The sequence below is a fragment of the Bison bison genome, unplaced genomic scaffold (assembly GCF_000754665.1).
Source record: "Bison bison bison isolate TAMUID 2011002044 unplaced genomic scaffold, Bison_UMD1.0 scf7180017864482, whole genome shotgun sequence".
Lineage (NCBI taxonomy): Eukaryota > Metazoa > Chordata > Mammalia > Artiodactyla > Bovidae > Bison > Bison bison.
Window position 1 is genome coordinate 1,724,532 of NW_011495042.1, and position 25,179 is coordinate 1,749,710.

At 48.7% G+C, this 25,179-nt stretch overlaps 2 protein-coding genes across 8 annotated transcripts in view; both read left to right on the plus strand.

Moving 5' to 3' along the window:
• The first annotated feature begins 618 nt into the window (after positions 1 to 618).
• On the plus strand, positions 619 to 7,482 carry XCR1 (chemokine (C motif) receptor 1). Its single transcript, XM_010862400.1, has 2 exons — positions 619 to 724; positions 5,146 to 7,482. Exon 2 carries the CDS (start codon positions 5,163 to 5,165, stop codon positions 6,162 to 6,164), a length of 1,002 nt encoding a protein of 333 aa, XP_010860702.1. The 5' UTR covers positions 619 to 724; positions 5,146 to 5,162; the 3' UTR covers positions 6,165 to 7,482.
• A 4,127-nt stretch (positions 7,483 to 11,609) lies between these two features.
• FYCO1 (FYVE and coiled-coil domain containing 1) overlaps positions 11,610 to 25,179 on the plus strand; it is a 79,827-nt gene continuing 66,257 nt past the window's right edge. For 3 of the 7 annotated variants that reach the window (XR_827253.1, XM_010862402.1, XM_010862408.1), the window contains exons 1-2: positions 11,610 to 12,124; positions 22,267 to 22,409. Coding sequence is in view for 6 of the 7 variants with exons in the window: in XM_010862402.1 (XP_010860704.1) it covers positions 22,355 to 22,409 (55 nt within the window). In the remaining variant the exon portion in view is untranslated. Of the gene's footprint in view, positions 12,125 to 13,911; positions 14,068 to 15,710; positions 15,826 to 16,481; positions 16,562 to 18,664; positions 21,759 to 22,266; positions 22,410 to 25,179 lie in introns of those variants that run through there. The other 4 variants (XM_010862405.1, XM_010862403.1, XM_010862406.1 and 1 more) reach the window with 4 other exon arrangements.

Here is a 25,179-nt window from a genome sequence, read left to right on the forward strand (position 1 = left end):
GAGTGCGGGCTTTCTCTAGTTGTGGCAAGTGGGGACGGCTCTTCGTTGCAGTGCACAGGCCTCTCATTGCGGTGGCTTCTCCTGTTGCAGAGCACAGGCTCCAGGATGCGATGGCTTCAGTTGTTCTGGAGCCATGGGCTCATTAGTTGCGGGATTCGGGCTCAGTAATTGTGGTATATGGGCTTAGCGGCTCTGTGGCACATGGAATTTCTTCTTGGACCAGGGATCGAACCTGTGTCCCCTGCATTGGCGGGTGGATTCTTAAACACTGGACCACTAAGGAAGTCCCACATATAGTTTTTGATAAAATTTAAAATACCACTTTAAAAAACACATTATCTTTTAAGATCCCTAACTGCAAAATTACTTTATCTGTCCTTGGTGGCACTGAGGGGCTCAAATGACACCTAAGTCAACAACTTAGGAAAAGACTCATTGAAAAAGATTCTGCTTCTGGGAAAGAGCCTGATGTTGAGATGGTTGGATAGCATCACCCACTGAATGGACATGAGTTTGAACAAACTCCAAGAGGTAGTGAAGGACAGGGAAGCTTGGTGTCCTGCAGTCTATTGGGTCGCAAAGAGTTGGACGTGACTTAGCAATTGAATGCCACCACCGCCTTCCTCTAGCCCACTGAGAGGGTGTCTCAGTTTCTTTGTGCAAAATAAGGAACAGAGAAGCACCATTTCTGCCTGAAGGCGCTTGTACAGAGGTGCACATATAGGTGAGTTCCTTTACAACCCTTTCAAACGTATGTTTTCCTCTACTTTTAATAGCTGATAGCTGGAATTCTTAAATACTGAGTAGGTATCAGAAGCACCTGGAGACCAGCTAAATAACACAGATTCCTGAGCCCTCCATCCAGAGGCTCTGGTTCCCTGAATCTGGGTTTTCCCAAAAATCTGCAATGCTGCAAAGCGTGTCAGTAGAACATGCTTTGAGTAGGACTGTCATGCATAATCCTTTTTCTTGTGCTAAAGAAAGGGGAGGTGTTTGGTTATAAATCTTTAAGTAAGGCATTGTTATTATTAGTGTTTGAATAATTTAGAGCTGTATTTCTCAATCCAAATTATTCTGTGGACCAGAAAGCTAAAGTTACTCTGTTAGAATTGAAGTGGACTTCGGAGATCTCAAGGTGGGAGGGCAAGGACATGCAAAGGGAACCCCTAGGATGAAACTCTGAGAAGCCTGGGGTTTGGCACCATTCTCCTTTCCGTGCCCAAGGCCCACCATGCCCAGACCAAGAGCACCTCTGAAAACTTGAGTAAACATATTAATAACTGACAAAACATGGAATGATTTGTTTTTGTAGGTGCCTGATATCCCTTTAATTTCTAGTTTGCTGAGTTTATATCATGAATTGTTGTTGAGTTTTGTCAAATGCTCTTCTGTATTTGTCAAAAAGGATCATATAGTTTTGTCTTAGTATGGTCACTTAAATTGATTGATTTTCAAATGTTAAACCAACTTCATACTTTTGGGATAAACACTTGGTCATGATGTATTAACCTTTTAAAATATATTGCTGGATTTGATTTGCTAATATTTGGTTAAGGATTTTTATGTCTGTCTTCATGAGAAATATTGGTCTACTGGTCTATAGTTTTCTTTTACTGTAGTTTTTATCTGGTTTTGGTATCAAGGTTATGTTGGTCTCATAAAACAATTGGAGAACTACTCCATCCTGTATTTCAGGTAGTTTGTATAAGATCAGTGTTATTTCTTCCTGATATGTTTGACAGAATGCACTAGAAAAATCTGGTTCTGGAGTCTTCTTTGTAGAATAGTTTCTTAGTTTTTTAGAGTTGACAAAGTTTCTGTAATAAAGGTAGGATTATGTCATATCATTTCATGTCAGTTCTGGTAGGTTGAATTTTTAAGGAAATCTTTCTATTTCATATATGTTTTTGAATTGGTTAAAATTGATCATAATATTTCTTTGTTATTATTTTAAAGTTTGTAAGACCTGTAGCAATAACCACTCTTTCATACCCGCTATTGACAATTCATGTTCTCTCTTTTTGTTCTCAGTCTAGCTAGAGTTTTCAGTTCAGTTCAGTCGCTCAGTTATGTCCAACTCTTTGCCACCCCATGGACTGCTGTACTCCAGGCTTCCCTGTCCACCACCAGTTCTTAGAACTTGCTCAAACTCATGTCCATTGAGTTGGTGATGCCATCCAACCATCTCATCCTTTGTTGTCCCCTTCTCCTCCTGCCTCCAATCTTTCCCAGCATCAGAGTCTTTGCCAACGAGTCTGTTCTTCACATCAGGTGCCCAAAGTATTGGCGTTTCTGCTCCAGCACCAGTCCTTGCAATGAATATTCGGGACTGATTTCCTTTAGGATGGACTGGTTGGATCTCCTTGCAGTCCAAGAAAATCTCAAGAGTCTTCTCCAACACCACAGTTCAAAAGTATCAATTCTTTGGCACTCAGCTTTCTTTATAGTCCAACTCTCACATCCATAGATGACTACTGGAATAACCATATCTTTGACTGTATGGACCTTTGTTGACAAAGTAATATCTCTGCTTTTTAATATGCTCTCTACGTTGGTCATAACTTTCCTTCCCAAGGAGTAAGTGTCTTTTAATTTCATGTCTGCAGTCACCATCTGCAGTGATTTTGGAGCCCAAGAAAATAAAATCTGTCACTTTCCATTATTTCCACTTCTATTTGCCATGAAGTGATGGGTCCAGGTGCCATGATCTTAGTTTTTTGAATATGGGATTTCAAACCGGCTTCTTCCCTCTCCTGTTTCACCTTCATCAAGAGACTCTTTAGTTCCTCGTCACTTTCTGCCATTAGAGTGGTGTCATCTGCATATCTGAGGTTATATTTCTCCCGGCAATCTTGATTCCAGCTTGAACTTCATCCAGTCAGCCATTTCACACGATATGCCCTGCACATAAGTTAAATAAGCAACATACAGCCTTGTATATAAACAATATACAGCCTTGACATACTCCTTTTCCAATTTGGAACAGTCCATTGTTCCATGTCCGGTTCTAACTGTTGCTTCTTGACCTGCATACAGATTTCTCGGGAGGTAGGTAAGGTGGTCTGATATTCCCATCTCTTTAAGAATGTTCCACAGTTTGTTGTGATCCACACAGTCAAAGGCTTTAGTATAGTCAGTGAAGCAGATGTTTTTCTGGAATTCTCTTACTTTTTCTATGTTTTAGTACCTCTTTTAAAACTTTTCCCAAATAACCAGTTTGGGCTTTGTATGACAGGAAGTGTGCTTAACAAACTCCACTCCCAAAATATCTCCACTTCAACTTGTCAGGAAACTGTAAACTTCTTATAGATAGAAACTATTATGTTCACATCCTAAAATCCAACATCTATCATGGTGCCTGCTGTGTGTCACTGATCATTATGGGCTGTTGTATTGAGTCAGATAAACTCTTCTTTAAAATGTAAGCACTCAATTTCTAAATGTCAAAAAAATAAGACCATGAGACATGATTAAAAGCAGAATGGGTTGACCAGTTTAAGTAAAGGGCTCTTAAAATCCATAAGGAAAACAGTATTATCTCAAGTAGAGAAATAAATAAAAGCCATAAGTACTTTGAAAATAAGAACCAGAAGTGGACAGTAAACATGCAGAACTATCTGTATCCCCCTATATAGTAAAAGAATACAAAACAAAACAACCATCTTAATATTTTCAGTTATCTTCACTTTTGTGTTTCAAGAGGCAAATTGACTTACCTACCTAAAATAGGATAAATTTGGAGACTCCCTCCCCTCCTTATTAGTCCTCCTATCCCAAACTGGAAACTGGTAAACTATTCCTCCATTTCTTCTCCTCAAAATACAAGGACATAAAGTCTGGGTTCTAGTGTTGGCCTTCCTGGCTGTTTCCTGGCTTTATAACATTGAGCAGTTCGTTTTACCAGTCTGAGCTGGTTTCCTCTTCTGTAAAGTGGAAATGGTCCCATCTCGTGAGAGAGCGCTGCGGGATGAAGGGAGCAGATGAGCACTGCGAGTCAGCACGGGGCCTGGCTCAGAGTGGACGCAGAGAACTCTTACAGTGCGCTCTGTTTCACGTAGCTGCTTCATCCAGGTCTCCCATCCTCCTCTGAGGCCCTGCAGCTTCATCTGCCTCTCTCAGTGAAATTGCCAGCTCTTCAACCCCTTTTCCTGTCTCCTTGGCTTTCTAGTCTCACTGTTTCTAAAATCTCACTAACCCAGAGGACTGAGTCAATTTGCCTTTATGTTTTCCTAGCCACTCACCTTCTATTGGACATAGGTTATTTCTACTTGCTCATAAGATATTCTATAAACCAAGCTCCTGGATGATGAAGCTTTCTGCTTTGGGAGTTAATCCTGTGTTAGTGGGGATCTGATCTCCCAGATTCTCAACATTCATTGAAGTCTTGAGATTATTTCATAATTAGATTTACATGAAACAGATGTTTGCTTCATTTGTCTCTTTTCTTTTTTGACTGGTTCCAAGAGACTGCAAGTGTCCTGAAACAATCCTGCTGTCAGGATTCCTATACTTTCTGGGAGTGAGGAAGGAAAGGAAGGAGCAGAGGAAGAAAGGAAAGGAGGGACAGAGGGAGAGGAGACAGGAAGGCAAGTAGGATTGGTAAATGCTCACTAGGTATTAATAAATGAAGGGATGACTCTGGGATCATTAGCCCTGCTTTGAAGATAAGGACCTAAGGTTCAGAAAGGTTAAAAAGCTTGTCCAAGAACACAATTTTGGGCCCTACATTTGATCTCAGGTTTTTCTCCAATATTTTGGCCACCTGATGTGAAGAGCTGACTCATTTGAAAAGACCCTGATGTTGGGAAAGATTGAAGGCGGGAGGAGAAGGGGATGACAGAGGATGAGATGTTTAGGTGGCATCACCAACTCAATGGACATGAGTTTGGGTAAACTCCAGGAGTTGGTAATGGACAGCGAGGCCTGGCGTGCTGCGGTTCATGAACTTTGATATCCAGTTCCACTGTCTTTCTGTTACACCTCCTGGGACACTGGTCTACCTTAGTGCTACTGAAAAGTTCCTAATTCCATTATAAAGTTCACCAACCAGTAGCTGGGCCATGGATCATATCTTTTTGTACCTTGGGTCCTGTTGCTCTCTAGCCTAACCACATGGCTTTGAACTCCATGTCTCTATCACTTCAGATGCTCTCAGCGTCTAGATGGAGCCCTCAGACATCCCGGAGTCCACCACCTTTTATGAGTATGATCCTCAGAGCTTTCTGTGTGAGAAGAGGACCTTTGTCTTCGCCACTGTCAGCACCACCATCCTGTACTGCCTGGTGTTCTTTCTCAGCCTGGTGGGCAACAGCCTGGTGCTGTGGGTCTTGGTGAAGTATGAGAGCCTGGAGTCCCTCACCAACGTTTTCATCCTCAACCTGTGCCTCTCAGACCTGGTGTTCTCCTGCCTGTTGCCTGTGTGGATCTTGGGGTACCACTGGGGCTGGGTGCTGGGAGACCTCCTGTGCAAGCTCCTCAACATGGTCTTCTCCATCAGCCTCTACAGCAGCATCTCCTTCCTGACCATCATGACCATCCATCGCTACCTGTCGGTGGTGAGTCCCATCTCGTCCCTGCGTGTCCACACCCTCCAGCGCCGAGTGCTGGTGACGGCCGCCGTGTGGGCAGCTAGCTTCCTGTCCTCTATCCCTGATGCCATCTTCCACAAGGTGTTCCCTTCGGGCTGTGACTATTCGGAACTCGAGTGGTTCCTCGCCTCCGTCTACCAGCACAATGTCATCTTCCTGCTGTCCGTGGGGGTCATCCTGTTCTGCTACGTGGAGATCCTCAGGACCCTGTTCCGCTCACGGTCCAAACGGCGCCACCGCACGGTGAGGCTCATCTTCACCATCGTGGCGGCATACTTCCTCAGCTGGGCTCCCTACAACCTGATCCTGTTCCTGCAGACACTGTTGAAACTGGGGGTCATTCAGAGCTGCGAGGTCAGCCAGCAGCTGGATTACGCCCTGCTCATCTGCCGCAACGTGGCCTTCTCCCACTGCTGCTTCAACCCTGTGCTCTACGTCTTCGTCGGGGTCAAGTTCCGCAGGCACCTCAAAAGTCTGCTCCGGCGCTTCTGGCTGTGCCGGCAGCAGGCGCCCAGCCTTCCTCCGTCACCTCACCCCCCAGGTGCCTTCACCTACGAGGGCATCTCCTTCTATTGAAGGGGAGTTTGGTGGGGCAGGAAGGAGATGGAGGGCACCAGGCTGGGAAACGCTACAGCTGCGGCTGGTGGATGACAGCAGTACGTTACACCAGGGGGTCCTACGGGCCCCCTCTTCTGCAGAAAAGTTCCCCACCTGGAAATCTTACATTGCCATCCAGAAAAATGCTTCTTAGATTTTGAGGAAATCTTTTCTCCTTTGTTCCTTCATTCAAACATGGATTTCTCATCCTTGATGAGGTCAGGAGACTCTCAAATGCGAAAGGCTTCTGGGAAAGAAGCGTCCTTCAGGACTTGACGAGGGTCTGGAATTCAGTTGTGCAGCTCTAGGCTGCTGGCAAGACGGTGTTCCCTCCCTGACTGTAGGATTGTCGCCCGGTGTTGGAGGTGGTGGCTCTGGATGGGGCTGTCTGCAGAGCAGAAGTGATCACACCTGCAAACAAGCACAGTCAGAGTGAAACGTGGATTCTGAATTCCCACAGCTGGACCAGAGATGTGCCCTGTACCATAGCTCCAGCGTCCGGCACATGAACTGGCTACTTGCAAATTTAGTCTGTAAATCTTTTATTGAAAGAATGAATGCAGTAAGTGCCACCTTCTACAGGCGTTTATGTGGAAGCTATAAAGAGGAATGAGATGCAGATACTACCCTCCAGGTGCCAACAGTCGAGCCCTGAGGGCCCAGATGACTGGACACCCACCTTGCTGAAGGCATCCAGGGTGAAGATTCCTCCAGCACCTCCTCCTCTCCAAGTCGATGTTGAACTGACGCTTCCGATCCATCACGTTCCACCTAAAGTGTTCTCCTGCTCCTGGTTGACGGTGCCAGCTTTCTCCACAAGCCGGGTTATCTTGGAGCCCTGCATTTCCTTTCCCTCCACGCCCACGGCCAGGTCCTGTTGATGTTACCTTCCCAGTATCTCTCACATGCCTGTGGCTTCCTCCCCAAACAGCCTCACATCCTCAGCATCTTCCTGCTGCTCATTTCTTTCCCCACCAAGTGTCCTCTGCATTGATATCACAGCACTTCAAAACCCTCACATTAGGTTCAGATAAAGCCCAAATACCATAGACTTTATTTGCATGTAAATAAAGACCCCTTCAATCTGGTGTCAACTAACTTTTCCATTCTTTCTAATTTTTGTGGTCGTTCAGTCGCTAAGTTGTGTCTGACTCTGCAACCCCATGGATTACAGCACACCAGGCTTCCCTCTCCTTCACTACTTCTTGGAATTTGTTCAGACTCAAGTTCATTGAGTCGGTGATGCCATCCAACCATCTTGTCCTCTGTCACCCCCTTCTCCTTCTGTCCTCAGTCTTTCCCAGCATCAGGGTCTTTTCCAATGAGTCAGCTCTTTGCCTCAGGTGGCCAGAGTATCTGAGCTTCAGCTTCAGCATCAGTCCTTCCAGGGAATATTCAGGGTTGATTTCCTTTAGGATTGACTGGTTTGATTTCCTTGAAATCCGCGGGACTCTCAAGAGTCTTCTCCAGAGCCACACAGTTGGAAAGTATCAGTTCTTCGGCTTTCAGCCTTTTTTATGGTCCAGCTCTCACATCCAATTTTGATCCAACATAAATCTTCACCCCCCAAGCAGCCTAGAACCCAATCACAAAAGACCACATTGGTCCTTTCCCAAACACCCTTCTCCCAGTCTCCTCTGGTCCTCTGTCATGCTGGGCCTTCTACTCCTTAACCGGCAGGCCCTATCTGAAACACCAGCACCCTCGGTAAGGCATCTGCAATCCGTACATTAGGAGAACAGTCTCTGTGGTGTCGAGGCACCCTGCCTGTCCCTCTGAAATAGCATTTGTCCCCTTCCAGTGTGTTGTAGTTGCACCCACGGATGTCTGCTCTCCCTGCCCCATCACACTGGAAACTCCCAGATGGTGGGAACCTGGGCCTGCACCTGCCAAGCAGGGCCCCAGTGTCCTGTCACTGTACTGGGTGCAGAGAAAAGTAACAGCTGCCGCCCGTGTTCTGATGTGCTTGTGGGGGAGCCAGGACCATGTGACACATTCCACCCTGTTTGCCCCAGCCTGCTTCTTTACCAATACTAGCTTTTCTTTGCTAGTCTCCACTCTCAGAGCACACTGCGTCTCTCTCTCTCTGTGGCAGTGGCTTACCTTGCCCATCGTTTTTATTTAGTGGTACACTGCCTATTTCTTACAATATCCCAGAGCTTCACATCAAAGGACATAGATGAAAACCACCCTCTAAGCTTTCCCCTACCCCACAGACCTGATCCCAATCTGTGAGCCTGATTCACTCTGGAGTAGGGCGTTTGGAAAAGCTCCCTAGGTGATTCTGACATGCACCCCAGTTAAGAACATTTGGCTGCAACTCCTTGAAAATGGGAATTCCAGAGACTTCCACAGTCTCCTGAGCAAGACTTTGCACTCAGCAGGCATTCAACACATGCTTGTTGAATCTGCCTGCCAACGCAGGAGACACAGGTTTGATCCCTGGGTCAGGAAGATCTCATGTAGAAGGAAATGACAACTCACTCCAGTATTCTTGCCTGGGTAATCCCATGGACAGAGGAGCCTGGCAGGCTACAGTCCACAGGGTCGCAGAGTTGGACATGACATAGCAACTAAACAACAGTAGAGCCCTCACCTAGAGCCTAGAGGGTTTATACAGCATTTCCCCTGAAGTTCCTGCTCCAGTTTCAATGATCTCTTTGCCCCTGGGCAGCCAGTCTTGAAGGAGTTTGACCTGACTGGGGAAGAGTGAGGGTCTAGTTTTTAGAATTATGCCTGTAGCATCTGTTGGGGAGGGCTGGCTGGTGCAGTTGTTAAACAACAAAACTCCCATGGATTTGCTAATCGATTGGCGTGGCCATCACTCACCATGGAAGAAAGGAAGAGCAGAGGAAGGAGACAGATAGCTATGGGGGCAGAGCTAAGCCTATGAGCTTCTGGTCAGGCTCATCATCCCGCACTCCTTCAAGCTGATGTTATTAAAACTGTATTCAAATTCTGTTCAGAGGGCGGACTGAGCCCAGGGAGCAGAAGGGCAGAGGACTCCATCACCCACCTACTTTGCTAAATCAGAGCTGGTTTTGAGCCCACTCTTCTTAGAAGGCAGGTTTGGGGATCTTGTGTCACCGCTGAGCACGGCCTTTGAGAACCTCACTCCATGGTCTCCTCAGCCCATCCCATTCCTTCATATCCCAAGATACTTCCCTGAGTCAATACATACAGCCATATCCCTGGGAGCACTTCATCAGTACAATCATGTTTGTCTCTGCATTTCTAGCGATGTTTTAGGCCCTCCAGTAGTCTAGGGTAATCTTTAATCCAGAGTCTTCTCCTAATCTAGCTCCTAGAGAATACAAGGGAAGAGGCACAGAGAGAGAGAGAGAGAAATGAATGGGAAGATGGAGGGGCACCCACCCTACCAGAAAGGGACCCTGGGTTGGACTGCTGAAGGAAGCAGCCTGCAAGCCGCAACCCAGCGACCACACTCCATGTTCGTTGGCCACACTCTTCATGGACGACAAGCTCCTCCTTTCCCCTCCCTCTACCACTATTGAACCTGAGCTGGGCCACTGTGGGCTTGTCCCTTCTTATCCAGTCAAAAAAGAGATGCCCTGGACTCAGGGCTGTAGACCTCCTGCCATTCCTGGAGCATTAAAAACCCACAACAGCGCCAAGGGAAGAAACTCCTCACAGCATTTCCACCTCCACCCTCTCTCGGACAAAATCAGCAAGAGAGAAACCATGCTGATCTCTAAATAGGAACATGCCTCCAAGCCCAGGGCAGCCCCGGACCTCAGATGACCCCAGGTGACCCCAGCCAGAGTGGAGGTTCCTTGAGGGCACGAACCCCATTGTGCATATCTAGAACCTCCCTCAGTGCCCAGCAGTGTTTATGGTTGGTTAAGTGGATAGGAGATCATCTTTTTAGCTTTTTTCCACTTTTGTTTCTTCTTCCTACACTTGCTTACATTACATCTTCCACTCAACAACAGGCACCAGCCAATGGGCTCACCAGCCCAGACAGTGCCTGGTTTGTTGAACGCATGGCTTTCATTTGTGAAACCTGCCTGTGACAGGACAAATATGAATTACTCTTAAAAATCATCTCATAAAATATAGAAACCATCACTGTATCATGGATGCAAATAAAAGATTAGCATGTACTGACTTACCTTGGGCTGTTTATGTTCTCCTCATTTCTACCCAAGATGATTATTTAAGATTCTTTTATTATTTATTTACTTGTCTGTGCTGGATCTTAGTTGTAGCCCTCAGGGTCTTTGATCTTCATTGCAGCAATCAGAATCATTAGTTACAGCACACAAACTCTTAGTGTGGTATGTGGGATCTAGTTCCCCCGCCAGAGATCGAACCTGGGCCCTGCATTGGGAGCATGGATTTATAGTCACTGATCACCAGGGAAATACCATTATTTAAGATTTTTAAAAGCTCTCTGTTTATGAGGGATCTGGGTTAGGTTCTTGGGTGAATGGAGTGATACAGAAGGAGGACTAGAGATAAAGCATGGAACAAGCTCTGTATGGGTCAGGATGGTAGGAAATTGGCTCCGCTCAGGCCTTAGGTGACATTGCCCAGGAGGCCAAATTTGTTTTGAATGCTCCTAGCCTCAGTTTTCTGTCCCTCCCTATCTCTCCCCTGGCCTAGCACTTGAGTTTTCCATCTTCAGTGTGTCTCAGGACCCACTGTGCCTGAACAGGGACCTAGCAGAGGTCAACCCTCCAATCAGAAGGAATGCTGGGAATTTCAGGCATCCTGAAAACTTGATAGGATATATTTGACAGATTTGGAGGGACTTTTGGTACGGGGAAGAAAGTTATCCTAAATCCTCACCAAGTTATTCTGAGCACAGCCCCCTCTTCACCTTGGGGTCATCCCCGATCTTAGGTGTGGGGTTGTACCCCCCCCCATGCGACCCCCTCCACAGAAGAGTGTGGCTGGAAGGACCAAAGGATGACAAAGGTGGCCTGGCTTCTTGACTTTATCATTTTCAGAAAATTAGCCTTGAGCATCAGAGAGAACACATGGGCAACAGATGGGCAGGTGGAACTGGACAGTTGCAGGGATTAGAAAAGAGGGTGGATAAATCCTGTGCGGTAGAAAAGTTTTTCAAGAGAAAATGGTGAGAACGGGCCAAGAGAAAGGGATGGTGCTGCCAGGGCCAAGGAATGGAGGACAGCCACAGACTGAAGTACTCCACGTACAACTGCTCTCCTCTCTTGTGCCCAGTCATTACTAATGAATGCATTTTGTTCTGTTGAGTGTAGACTCAGAGTGCTTCACAACTTACCAACAGAAAATATACCATGAATAGAAATTGGGCAGAGAGCATGGAGAAGTTGGGGGAGGTAGTTCATTCATTAACAGTTTTTGAGCACTGCTTTTAAGCAGATCCCTGTGTTAAGTACCAAAGGGGATGAAAAGACAGACCATTAGACCCAGCAATATATAATGCTTTTTATTTAGCCCAATAAATTTTTTAAAAGTTATCATTTCAACATGCAATCAATATAAAAATGTTTGTGAGCTATTTTACACTTTTTTGGAACTCAGGTGTATTTTGTACTTAACAGCACATGTACAGTTCAGCTCTAGTCACAATTCAAGTTCTTAAAAGCCACATACGGACAGCACTGCCTGCAGGATCCCAGGGATATGTTTATAGACCAGCATGCCCCCAGAGACTGCAAGAGTTAATTTAAGGCCGGCTGCCCCTTAGGACCTGTGTGAGTAGTAAACAGCAACTCTGCGGGGCATGCTGGGAGTTGTAGTTTGCGCTCGTCTGCCCATGGAGTCCAATGGGAGTTGTAGACAGCGGCCCTGTGGAGCACGCCGGGAGTTGTAGTCCGCGCCTGTCTGCGGAGGGGTCAGCGTATCATGGCCGCTTACGCTGAGCTCTCGTACTCTTCCGCTTGGCCGCAGAAAGTTTCGGTTCTGTCACGCCTTGGACCCACGAGCGAGTAAGTGCTGCGGAGGGCCGGCCAGACTCAGGGGGCACCTCTAGCTGCTGTCTTCGGAGCGGAGACCTTCCCTCCGGGCGCGACTTGTCACCTGTTGCCCTTAACGTCCCTTCCCATTCCCGAGTCTTCCACAGACCCTGTCGGAGCCCCGAACCCTTGCCCAGCGGGCTTAGGAAGCACCTCGGGCTGATGGATCTGACGGTAGAACCCAGACCTCCTCTGATCATCAATTAGAAAGACAGACACCCTCCGCCCCCTCCAAGCGCCAGTTCCAAGACTCCCCTCGGCCGTGGGGTCGCCAAGGAGGCCACCATGTGTGGTCCCTAAACGAGTCTTGGAGTCTGTAAGCACAGGACAGGTCCCGATTTTCTGCTTGCCTCGTCTAAGAGGCCGCTGACCTTAAGAAGCGTACTTCCTGCCTCAGCTGGGCGGGGACAGCCCACCCCTTAACTTTGCAAGACTCCAGAACTTAGCTTTTGCCGGGGTCTCTCCTCCCGTCGGTCAGCGGACGGTTTATTGATCCTGTGCCATCCCAGGCCACGGCCTAGTCTATTGACCCTCAGCGGCTTGTGTTCCGGTGCAGAGTTTCCAGATAACCCCTAGGTGATTGTTCCTGAAACACCTGTGGATTTATGAGTAGTGGGGTGGCTGCACCGGCCTCAGGCTAGAGTCCATGTTGTTAAGAACCTAGGTGGGAAGGCTGGGTTTTATTTTTGTGAGAAAAGCGTGTGTGGTTGGCACTTTGACCACGTGGCTCTCAGTGCATTTGTATCCTCCGATGCCCTTTGTCACTCTTCTCAGTTCCATCCGCTGTCCCGTCCGCAAAAAAAAAATGAGCGCTGCCTGCGCTGGCCACAGCCTCTCTGCTCCTGTACTTGTCTTACCACAGCAGTTTCCTTCCCAAACTGAGAAATGGGTCAGGGGCTCTTTGAGGGCAGAGGATCAGGCCTTAATCTGCTCGCTGCTCTCCTGCCACTTCAGCCTTATGGTCGCCTCTGCAACAAGCTTAACTATGCCATCTGCCTAATGCGGGCTGCTGGGTATTGTAGGGGGTTGAGGGAAGAGCAGTCACGCTGAGGTTTTCTGCTTTCAGTGGCTCCTGCCCTCTGAAGTGGGCCCATACTGAGTAAGTTCTACTTGACCCTCCCTCCCATAAGAGTTGTGCTCACAAGTTGTTGAATGTCCTCTACCAGTGATGAGCTACTACTGTTGTTACCCTGGAAATCAGAGGTAATTGTCTCAGTGATGGGACGTGGTCTTCTTTGATTGAAAGAATCTGAAAAGGCTTTAGGACAAATATTTTCTGCTTCTGTTAAAGTGTTCTTTGTGTGGTGCTTCATTTAGTTTTTATTTTCTCTTCAGTCACTTTATTAGGAAAATAAACATACAGAATCATTGAAAAAATTGTGCCGTGAATGTCCACTCACCTGTGTGATTCTACAATTAATAGTTTGCTCCGATTATTGTTGTGTTGCTTTAGAGTCCATCCTCCAGTTGCTCTTCGGATGGTCTTTGCTCCTTTGCCGGCGGTTTGGGGATACCAGATGGGTTCAGGAGCCACACTTTTAAGCTGGTCCTTTGGGGATGAGATGGACCCCGCAGATGTGTGTTATGAGAGGAACCACCCAAAACAGTACAAGATCAGAGCAGCTGGTGATTTTGTCCCGTGTTGATCCCTGAGGCTGTGGGCTGCTACCGCTAGAACATGCAGTAGGCACTCAAGAAATGGCAGGCCCCCTGTTCCCTTTAGGGGAGAGGCTTGGATAATGGGTAACCTGTGTTTTCAGGTGATTCCAAGGGCAACTTTGGTGACTCAAAACCCGAGTGTCTTTAATCCTGAGGCGGCGGCAGCATACTGTCCAGCTGTGGTGCTGTGGTAAAAATCACTGATGGAACTCAGGCTGGAGCCACACTCACTAGAGCAGGCCCAGGCAGCAGAGCAGGTAGGATTCATTAACCAGAAGCCTCCTGGGAGCACAGATGGAGTTTGGCCTTGTCAGCATCTGCTCATCTACTGATCCTGCTCATCTGCTGAATGTTACTGTGTTGCTCAAAAGATAAACAGTATTTCCCATTTGTGATCTTAATGCCAGGTTTCTGTTTTTGTTTGTTTTTAAAGCTCTTGGTTTAATAGCATCTGTTTGAATAACTAAATAAATCAGTAGGGTGAGTTTTGAACTGTTTCCATGGTTTTGTGTTTATCCTGCTGTTTTTAGAGGTGTCACGATACTCTCTCCTTAAGAGCTTCAGCCTCCACGCACATGGGCTCCCTGACTTTCAGAAAATCAAGATGACAGAGCCGTGCTGCATTGGGTAGAAGGTGGTTTTCCCCTCTTCCTCACTTTGGAGTCAGTTCTCCTGTTGGTTTTAGTGGCTCCCAGTGGTCCTTCCTGTTGACACATGTCTCTGTGGCATTTGAAAGAACCCAGGTGCCTGTTTCTAGTTGGGCCAGATCCTCTGCAGGGATGAGGATGTGTGTGTCAGTGTGTTTCCAAAGACAGACTTAAGCAGAATCTGTGGCCGTGTGGCTGGTTCCAGGGCCCAAAGGCAGGTACTGGAGTACTACAGCCTTGGCCTGGGGCAGAAAGCCAGGTTAGGGGAACCCTTGGAATCCAAAGGAAAAACTGAAGGGAAAAAGCATTCTAAGCAAGACATTGGTCTGCAGAGGGATAGGCCAAGAGGAGAATCCGTGTGAGAGGGGCAGGGTGGGCTGGGAGCTAAATCAGAGGCGGTGGCTTCATGCAGAACTGGAAGGAACTGTAGCCCCACGTGCCTTTTCCAGGGCATCTGCAGCCTGGGTCAAGAGCAGGGCTTAGAAGCCTCGACCAAAGGTAGCCACTGAGAATGTCTGTTCTTCTCCTTGCCCATCTTCTCTGTGGAGGAAGGTAAAGGGTAACACCTCTCTACACTGCACATGAAAACACACCCACACACACACACGTAGGAAGAGGTCAGAAAACTTCCCGAAGACAGAAAAGCTAACATTGCCTCAAAATAGTTTGAACCGAATGTACCATGGGTTTCCCACAGTCATGGCATGATCTTTACTGCATGATTTGGTGCACAATAGGGAAAGGATATTTCACAAGGTGAACCTGATCCTGCCTTCCTAATAGGGTTCTGGATGTTTCCTCTGGGATTTCCAGTGGCCAGACATTGGCCCTGCACCCCCAAATATGGATGTATGGCTCCTTCCTGAGCAACTGCCCACCTTCCTAAAAAAGACGGCTTTCTCCAAGCCCAGAAGCAGCACCTCACACCCCCAAGTCCCTCTTGACCCTGTTCTCCTGGGTCAGCCAACTGGAATTGGGGCCAGTTTTGTTCCAGGAGGAGTGACCAAGAAATCTGAAATTGTTGGTGGGAGGGAGGGGGCCAAGAAAGGGTGCAAGAAGTGATGGCCAAGGCTCAAGTCTTCATTTCCTTTAAGAAAGAAGAGATGACTATGAGGAATGAGTGTTTGGGCTAGATGACCCAGGCCCGCAGTTAGTCAGTGCTTTAACTGTAGGTCTTCAGACATAATTGAGTCACCTAATGAGGCTTTGTTCACGTGCGTTGAAGCATCAGCCTCTGAACTGACCTCTGACAGGCTCTCCAGCACTCTCCTAGGCACTGTCTTGAAGCTCTGGAGAGGTCAACTTGCCTGCCCACTGACTGCTTCAGCGCTGACTGACCCCAAGACCTCCAGGCCTTCACAGCCGCAGGTACCAGCCAAATGCCCCCCTTCCCATAGGTGGCAACTGGATAGATGCTGTTGGGTGTGCTGAAGCCAGTCAAGGCAATGACTCTTCAGAAAGAGTTTTCTGCTTTTGACTGGTCCGAACTGTCCTTGTTCACATTCTTTCCTGGTCAGGGTGGAACTGACAACTGGTATGCTCCACCTTGTCCAGGAGTCGGGGAGGAGCCCGCCATATGGTGCCCTGTCTGGGTCACGTCTTAGCTATTGTGTTGGGAGCAAGCAGAACAAATCTGGCAGGCCGGGCGAGGTTGTCTCCTGTGCCCACACCTTCTTCCTTTCTTATCCGTCTTTCCCAACATGGCTACTCAGATGCTGTTGTCGACTGAAAAAATATATATACACAACGTGAGAGTTATGAGTTAAGTTTTACCTGGGGCAAAATAAGAAGTTTAGCCTGGGAGACAGCGTCTCAGGTAGCTGAGGAACTGCTCCACAGAGGTAGCGGCTAAGGTCAGTACTGTACATGATTTTAGTGGAAGGGGGTGCATGCAGTTGAGCACGCATCTTGGCAAAGGCTCGCAGCCAGTCGTGAACGACCTAGTCTTTTCTAGATATGAGAAGATGTAAGATTTGGGCTCGTAAAATCTCCTCCTGAAAATATCTGTTGATACCTATCTGCAGGCCTGCTCTGCTGGTTTCCCAGAGTACAGAGTGCCTCATTCCTGATCTCCATCCTGAACTCCAGTCAGAGTGTGTTGAAGGTCAGTGACTGCGGTGGCTAGAGTGACTTAATCCTTGTAGAGGCAGATGGCAAGTGCCCATTTCCAGTTGGCATGGTGTTGTTCCTGCCAGAGTTAGCTTCTGGGCCACATTAGGAGTATTAGTCATTTGTACCATAGCGTGAAGAAGTTTATATGAGTCAGCGTCTTTGTATCTTAATTTGAGGTTGAACTGCTGTCTCTGTTGTTTAAGGCATTAGGGCAACTGGGCAGGTGTGGGAGGAATTTGGAAGTCGAGGAAGGTCCTTCACCTCTAAAATAATTCCTCGGTTGTGACTTGGAAGCCAGCCAGTAGTCCCAGGTAATAAATAAGAATTTTTAAAAATGTGTTTAGTCCCTTTTTGTCTTTATCAGAAGATTGGATGCTTTCAGACATTCCGGATAAGCTTAAACATAATTTTGTGTTGTTGGCAAGAGACTCCACTGTTCCCTCAAATTTTATAAAATAAATTTCTTTGGTATTTGAAAGAGCTTGCCAGAAACTAGTGAAGGAGGTGTTTACAATGTCATCCACAAGGACACTGGGTTCCTGGAGGTGATTTGCACTGTGGGGTCCTTGCAAGGTGCTGGAGCCCCGGAGCCCATGGCGTGGACCGAGCAATCTCTGAGTGTCTCCCGAGTTAGGAGAGCAGTTTGCAGTGGGTTGTAGAGGTCAGGACCATGCTGGTTCATGCCAGAAGTCTGGGATCCCCAGGATATAGTAGGAAACACATATTTGGTCTCTGTCCCTGGTTCCTGGCACAGAACTTCTAATACTCTTGGAATTTCCTGAGTAATAGGAGTGTCCTTTGTTATTCAAAACAAAACCCTTTCAACCACACAGGCAGTTTATGCTAGTAAGGTTGACTCTTCCTGGGCCCCTATAGGTGGTGTCTTGGTAAGGGCTGCTTGCTAGAGGACTTTCAGCCCCATCCTTAGACCCCCCTTCAGAAGGGCTGAAGTTAATCACCAGTAGCCAGTGATTTCATCAGTCATACATTAAGTAATGAAATGCTCAAAATTTTCCAAGCGAGGCTTCAACAGTATGTGAACCGAGAACTTCCAGATGTTCAAGCTAGATTTAGAAAAGGCAGAGGAACCAGAGAGCAAATTGCTAACATCCGTTGGATCATAGAAAAAGCAAGAGAGTTCCAGAAAAACATCTACTTCTGCTTTATTGACTACTCCAAAGCCTTTGACTGTGTGGATCACAACAAAGTGTGGAAAATTCTTCAAGAGATGAGAATACTAGACCAGCTTACCTGCCTCCTGAGAAATCTGTATGCAGTTCAGGAAGCAACAGTTAGAACTGGACATGGAACAACAGACTGGTTTCAAATCAGGAAAGGAGTATGTCAAGGCTGTATATTGTCACCCTGCTTATTTAACTTCTATGCAGAGTACATCATGTGAAATGCCAGGCTGGACGAAGCACAAGCTGGAATTGAGATTGCTGGGAGAAATACCAATAACCTCAGGTATGTAGATGACACCACTCTTATGGCAGAAAGTGAAGAGGAACTGAAGAGCCTCTTGATAAAAGTGAAAGGGGAAAGTGAAAAAGCTGGCTTAAAACCCAGCATTCAAAAAACAAAGACCATGGCATCTGGTCCCAGCACTTCATGGCAAATAGATGGGGAAACAGTGACAGACTTTATTTTCCGGGCTCCAAAATCACTGCAGATGGTGACCGCAGCCATGAAATTAGAAGATGCTTGCTCCTTGGAAGAAAAGTTATGACCAACCTAGACAGCATATTAAAAAGCAGAGACATTACTTTGCTGACAAAGGTCCATCTAGTCATGGAATAGATCCATGGTTTTTCCAGTAGTCATGTATGGATGTGAGAGTTGGACTGTAAAGAAAGCTGAGTGCTGAAGAACTGATGCTTTTGAACCGTGGTGTTGGAGAAGACTCCTGAGAGTCCCTTGATCTGCAAGCAGATCAAACCGGTCAATCCTAAAGGAAATCCATGGTAAATATTCATTGGGAGGACTGATGCTGAAGCTGAAGCTGAAGCTTCAATACTTTGGCCGCCTGATGTGAAGAACTGACTCATTGGAAAAGACCTTCATGCTGGGAAAGATTAAAGGTGGGAGGAGAAGGGGACAATAGAGGGTGGTCAGAAGTACAGGTAGTGACAGGTACTGGGGCTTGTGACTGGTGTCTGAAGCCCGGGCAGTCTTGTGGACTGAACCCTTAACCTGTGGGGTCTGCACTGACTCCAGAGTTAGAATTAGAGTTAGTTATAACTGAGTTAGAATTGAATTGAAGGACTTCCCTGGTGGTCCAGTGATTAGGACTCCGAGCTTTCAGTGCTGAAGGCCTGCGTTTGATCCCTGGTCAGGGAACTAAGATCCCATAAGCCATGTGGCATGGACAAAAAGAAAACCAGTTGAATTAAATTGCAGGACACCCAGTGGTGATAACTAGATATTGGTATGGGGGAAAAGCCACACATTTGGTGTCAAAAGTGTTAGGCATAAAAACAGCTCATCCCTAAGCCAAAGGGCAAGCTCGTCTAGAGATACGAGGAAATAGAGTGGAGGGGGACTGCCCCCATTCTGTCTTTTGAAGTTCAGTAAAAACCTCAGGATCAGGAAACGGGAGGCCAGAATACTGAGTCATTCTTTCAAATCCATGAAACTAGCATTCCTATGGAGACCATTTGCTTCCTGAAACCCTGGGAGGTGGTGACCCACAGCCATGTGGGGAAGCCTGCTGTGACCTATAGACCCAGGGCTTTTACCTTGGTGGTGATGCAGGCTCTTGTAATCAGTGCTTGGGCACAGCTCACCCCATGACCTGGGAGCTTGGCCTTGGCAGAGGGGGGCAGCGCCAGGATTCAGGCAGAGAAGGCCTCCTGGGCTCGGGCTGACACTTGCAGCTTCACCAAAGCACCAGGAGGTCCAGAAGGAGCATGTTTCTGTCTGTTCAGGCTTATGCTGCCAAGATGCCAGTTTGGTTTACAGATACTGTTACCCTTGTGCCAAGCTCCAAAGAGGGCTGGTTTCTAGGAAATCGAGGTTGGTTGTATGGTTCGTGTGGTATTCCAGCTAGAGCCTGGATGAGGTGACTCAGAGTATGTGGTTGTCAGGACTTCCTTTCCAGGTTCCTCCCTCCCCCTCCTGTTTGGGTCTCCCCCAGCTCTCAGTATGCACACAGACCCAGTGGACTCTCCAGGTCATCATCTTTCAAGGTCATTTTCCCCCGAAGCTACAGGGCTCTCTGTTGACCATAATCAAATAAGAGGCATGCAGGTACAGACGTGGCCTCGACACCTGTCACGCCCTTTCTTCCTCGGGTCTCTTCAATGACCTCCTGTTCATTTTTTAGGCCTTGCCCAACCCAGTCGCCATCACAGAGTGTCCACCACACTTTCCCTTCCCCAAGTGGAATGAACATTCCCTTCCTCGGGTCCCATTGCATCTTGTTAAATTCATCCCAGTGCTGCTATTTCTTTTGTTGAGATAAAATGCACAGTAAGTGAGGTTCGACACATACGTTTGTCAAATGTACACAGTCACGTAGCCACCACCATAATCAAGACAGAACAGAATTGGTCCCCAGATTTCTGCATGTTCTCCTGTAGTTCTCCTGTAGTCAGACCCTCCCTTTCCCGTCAGTCCTCGGCAGCAGTAGATCTGATTTCTCCCCAGAGCTTCCCCTTTGTAAGAATAGCACGCACGTGGAATTGTAAGGTAGATGGCTTTCCAGTCTGGCTTCTTTCACTTGGCAAACATCATGTGTTGTGTGTATCCTTGGGTCATTCCTTCCCCTGAGTGTTCATAACTTTTCGATCATATCTCTGCGTGGACCTCTTGTGCCTTATCTGCATATCTGAACGCTTTCCTGTCTGTCTTGTCGGCACACAGCCAAGCTCCTCCAGGGCTGGACGGTGCCTGTGTGCCCTGAAACCCCAGACTGAACTTGGCAGGGCGGTGCTGGGCAGCCGCGCGTTGACAGTGGTGGTCTTTGACCGGCTCTTCCTTGTGGGAGGAGCCAAGTGTCTCAGGCAGCAGGGCCGCTGCGCAAGTCTGACCCATCCTGGGCTGCTGCTCTCTAGGGCCCTGGCTGGTCCCGGCTTGGGCTTTGTGTTCAGCAGGGACCCAGAGAACCGCCCAGGGAAGGGCAGGCTGGCTTCCGATAAACCAGCCTGCCCTCACTTTGATGGTGGGGTGCCAGCACGTTTACTGGGGACTTTGGCGGAGTCTGTGGATCCCGTGGCCCTCCGGGGCTCTGTGTCTGAAATTCCTGGGGGTGTGGTGCTGGCGTGTGCCTGTCTAGTTCCTCTAGGCAGGAGAAGCCCTCTTTGGGCCTTGTTTTCCCTGAGTCACAGCCACGCCGGCTTGTGAGTTAAAAATAGGCCTCGGGACATCTGCGCCATGACAGCCCCTCCCTGGGCCCCAGGCTGACCTGCAATGCTTTTGTAAATATTTGGGAACTTGCAGTTCTCAACCGTTTTTCCTCCTGCCTAGTCTCCTGGGCCAGCTCATGTTTGAAGCACTCAGGCTGGCGGCACACGTGAGAGGCCCTGGAGCTCGGAGCCGCTCCCAGAAGCCAGTGGAAGTGGTAGCGTTCGCTGTAGCGACAGTGGCTGCGTTGTAGAGCTAAAGGGGTTGAGTCCAGACTGACCAGGGTTCCCCTCCCTGCTGGCCCGGGCCATAGACGAGTTACACAGCTTCTCTGCACCCAGGTTCTCCCTTGCACGTTGTCTGCCCCTCCCCCGGCCCCAGGGTACTGCCAAGGGTTAAAATGACTGAGTGTGTAAAGCACCTCGCAGGCCCAGTGCACAGGTGGCTACTCTGGCCACCTCTCGTCTTGCCAGCTGATTTTGCCAGCAAACATTACGCCTTTGCATCAGCCATCTAAGGCAAGGATTAGAGGTTCTGAAAGGAGGATTCAGTGGCGTACATACCTCCTTCCGATGCTGCTCGGATCTCCTCCTCTGTTTTGGTCTCCTGCCACCGCTGTGTCCTTACATCACTTCAGCAGCTGCCCAAGTGGCACTGGTAACTCGGGACTCACCAGCCGCGAGAGGACTGTAACCATGCTTAAAATAGACACGTCCCTTGGCTGTGCAGGCCCCCGGTAGCCCCTGGTGTCTACCCTCCCCGGCTGAGCCGGACGCTGGGCGGCTGGAGGCCACAGACCTCCCCAAGAGGCAAGCCAGGCTCTCCTTGGTCCAGAAGCCCTGAGGGTATGTGTCCTCAGCCTCTCCCTCCATGGCTGCTGCTGGCCAGAGGTTACCGACCATTCCTCCAAAAGCAGCCTGGGAGGGCCGGGCACAGAAGAGACAGAGCTGGAATGGCCGCACCTTAGGCCTAGCTGCAGTGAGTGGGGGGCTGGACTAGTTCTGGCCTCGGTGTAGCGGGGTGAGGGGAGCCGCTGGGAGGTTCTTAAAGGTGGAAAGTGAGGCAGGCCTGCCTAAGAGGGCAGCCTGGGAGGGGAGCTCGGAAAGAATAGATGGCTCTATTTAGTTGATCTTGTTTCTTCTGAAGCCCCAGCCAGACCAGGTCATTGTGCCTGAATGTAAGTGTCTCAGAGAATGTAAGTGTTTCAGAGCAAGGCTCTCGCAGAAGGGTTCAGCCCTTCCCGTTCAGAGGAGACGCCCAGACGGGGTGACGTTGCTCCCAGAGCAGCGTCCCTCTCCTGCTGATTTTAAGTCTGTCTGTGACCCCTTCCTCCACGGCCTCCTCCCTGTGCAGGTGCCACCATGGAGTCTGACCGCTGCTGAGCAGCCCCGGGCAGGAAGCGCGCAACCAGGAAAGGTGGCCCCAGACGGTCACGGTCACCATGGCGTCCACGAGCGCGGAGAGCCAGCTGCAGAGAATCATCCGCGATTTACAAGGTACGGCTTAGCGCTGAGGGAGCTGTGGTTGTGCTTTGCTGGGGCCAGCTGAGTTTCAGCCCTGTGATCTCTGTTTACACCGACGGTAATCGGAGCCCTTGGCACACATCACTGAAATATTTGGGGCTCAGATATCCACCCCGTGTGAGGCTGGAGGAACTTGCCTGGCCCTCGTCTCAGACACTGTACAGGCAATGTGTAGACAGAATCAGATACCCGTTTTTGTGTCTGACTATAGTGTGTGTGTGTCTGTGTGTGTGTGTGTACGCACACCACTGGGCAATGCTGGAGCTGGCTCCTCTGTGAAGGAGTATTCACCCGCCCTCTGAGTAGGAAGACGACATACCTGCCTTTCTCGTTTTGCTCTTCCACCTGATCCCCGGTGAACTCACTCCAGTTGGGCCTTCTGCCTCCCAGCCTTTCCTGAGCTCGGTGTTGCCCAGCGAGAGAGACCGGCTCGTGGGCCTTGGCTGCACAGAAGGAGAGCAGGCAGGGGTGCCTGCGAGGAGAGCAGGCTTGGAGGAGTGGGCTGTATTCTCTACTGACTGCGGAGTCCAGGGCCCAAGGCCACCTTTTGGTGCCGTCTCGAGGGTCAGAGTTTTAGCAAGTTTTCCATCCCTCATGGATCACCAGGGCAGATCTTGTGAGCCTCCCTGGAGCACCAGCGGATGTGCTGTGCCCCCTTCTTCCACGTCACGGGGGCCCTGGTGACACTCCTAATAAACTCAAGGCCCAGGTTCCTTACCGCTCAGACCTGTGATAACCAACTGCAGTCGCTCCAGGCCAGTGGAGGCCGCAGGAGTATTCATTGTGAGGTCAAAACTGGATGAGATAAAAATCACTTTCTCAGGCTTCTCTCCTATTTATGTAGAGCTTTGGGCCTCTACTAGCTGATGATTACGTGGCATTTCACTGTGCCAGGCACGAGTCTCCTAGATAATAACTCACTGGGTCCTCACGTTTGGTCCTGTGAGGCAGGAACCATTTCATTCCCATTTTGCAGATGTAGAAACAGACCCAGAGAGGCTAAGTGACTTGCCTAAGGTCACCCATCCCGTTAGATAGAGCCTAGGTTTGCACACACAGCTGGTGCCATGGGCTGCGCTCTTAACCACATCAGTGTACATCCAGCTGCAGTGTGAGATGCCTCTTTCCTTTTTAAATCTACACACACACATGCGCACACACATATGCGCACACACACAGAAGGTACAGTGACAGTCCCTGCAAATCCGAGTTGGTCCTGGTCTTCAGAGCCTTCTCCACAGAGTGGACCGTCTTCTCTGTGTTTCAGTCTCGGTTCTCAAGGATGGACTCTGGGAGCTGGGTCCTGATTGGAGGGAAGAGAGAGGAAGGGAGGAGCCCGTGGCAGAGCTCGTGAGCCTGGGAAGAGGACAGGCAGCTGCTTTTGTTCAGTTGCCCTTCTGCACCCCACGAGCTGTCCTTGTCTGTCATCCCCCACGTCCCAGGTCATCTCAGTGTCCAGTACGCAGTGCTAAGAGCACCTCAGTGGGAAGTTTCAAAAGGCATCACACTTTGTCAAGACCCTTTCCTTTCATCTGTTGGTAACGGGCAGAGTTTAGAGCAGGAAATTTCATATTCCATATCCAAGGCTTCTTTCTGCATTTCAGGAGTTCCCACGTCAGGTTGTGAGCTTTGCCCTGCCTGAGGGTGGAGGAGGAAGGCTCTGTGTCCTTCCTGGTCCCTGGCCCCTGGCCCTTGGAGCCCCCACGGCAAATGCTTCTCATTGGGCACACTGGACATTGGTCACGTGTTGTGAGACTCAGTCCCAAAGAACCTGTCTTTGCTGTTGGCTCCTTTTGCCTGAGGGGTCAGAGTTGGTTAACTTTTAACAGCTCAGGCCCAGCTTCAGTCCTTGGCACATCTGCTTTCTAACGGCTCCTTTTCTTTCAAGAATTGTCAGTGAAGGCAGTTTTGTCTTGCATATCTCAAACCATCTCAGCTGGGGATGTTTTTCTCAGGGTCTAAACCAGACCCAACTTCTGACAGTCCCTCTGTTCCACAGAAGGGCTGTGAGTGTCAGAGGGATTTCTCCTCTTTTTCTGCATTAGTAAGTAAATTGTCTTAGAAGTTAAGAGAGGACCTCTGGGGTCAGCACCAGGATTCTCTTGAGAGAACCAGGGTTCTTGTGCCAGCTCTGCCATTTGCCACCCTTAATCTTTGGCCAAGTGCTCTGACCTCTCTGTGAGCTCCTTGTCTGTGAAGTGGGGATGAAAATGCCCACCTTTGTCAATTCTACTTTGTACCATTTTTTTTTTTTCACATTTTAACAGCTATGAAATTCGGCTCATCTTAAAATCAATTGCATCTTCAGTTCAGTTCAGTTCAGTCACTCAGTCATGTCCAACTCTTTGCGACCGCATGAATTGTAGCACGCCAGGCCTCCCTGTCCATCACCAACTCCCGGAGTTCACTCAGACTCAGGTCCATCGAGTCGGTGATGCCATCCAGCCATCTTATCCTCTGTCGTCCCCTTTTCCTCCTGCCCCCAATTCCTCCCAGCATCAGAGTCTTTTCCAATGAGTCAACTCTTCACATGAGATGGCCAAAGTATTGGAGTTTCAGCTTTAGCATCATTCCTTCCAAAGAAATCCCAGGACTGATCTCCTTCAGAATGGACTGGTTGGATCTCCTTGCAGTCCAAGGGACTCTCAAGAGTCTTCTCCAACACCACAGTTCAAAAGCATCAATTCTTCGGTGCTCAGCTTTCTTCACAGTCCAACTCTCACATCCATACATGACCACAGGA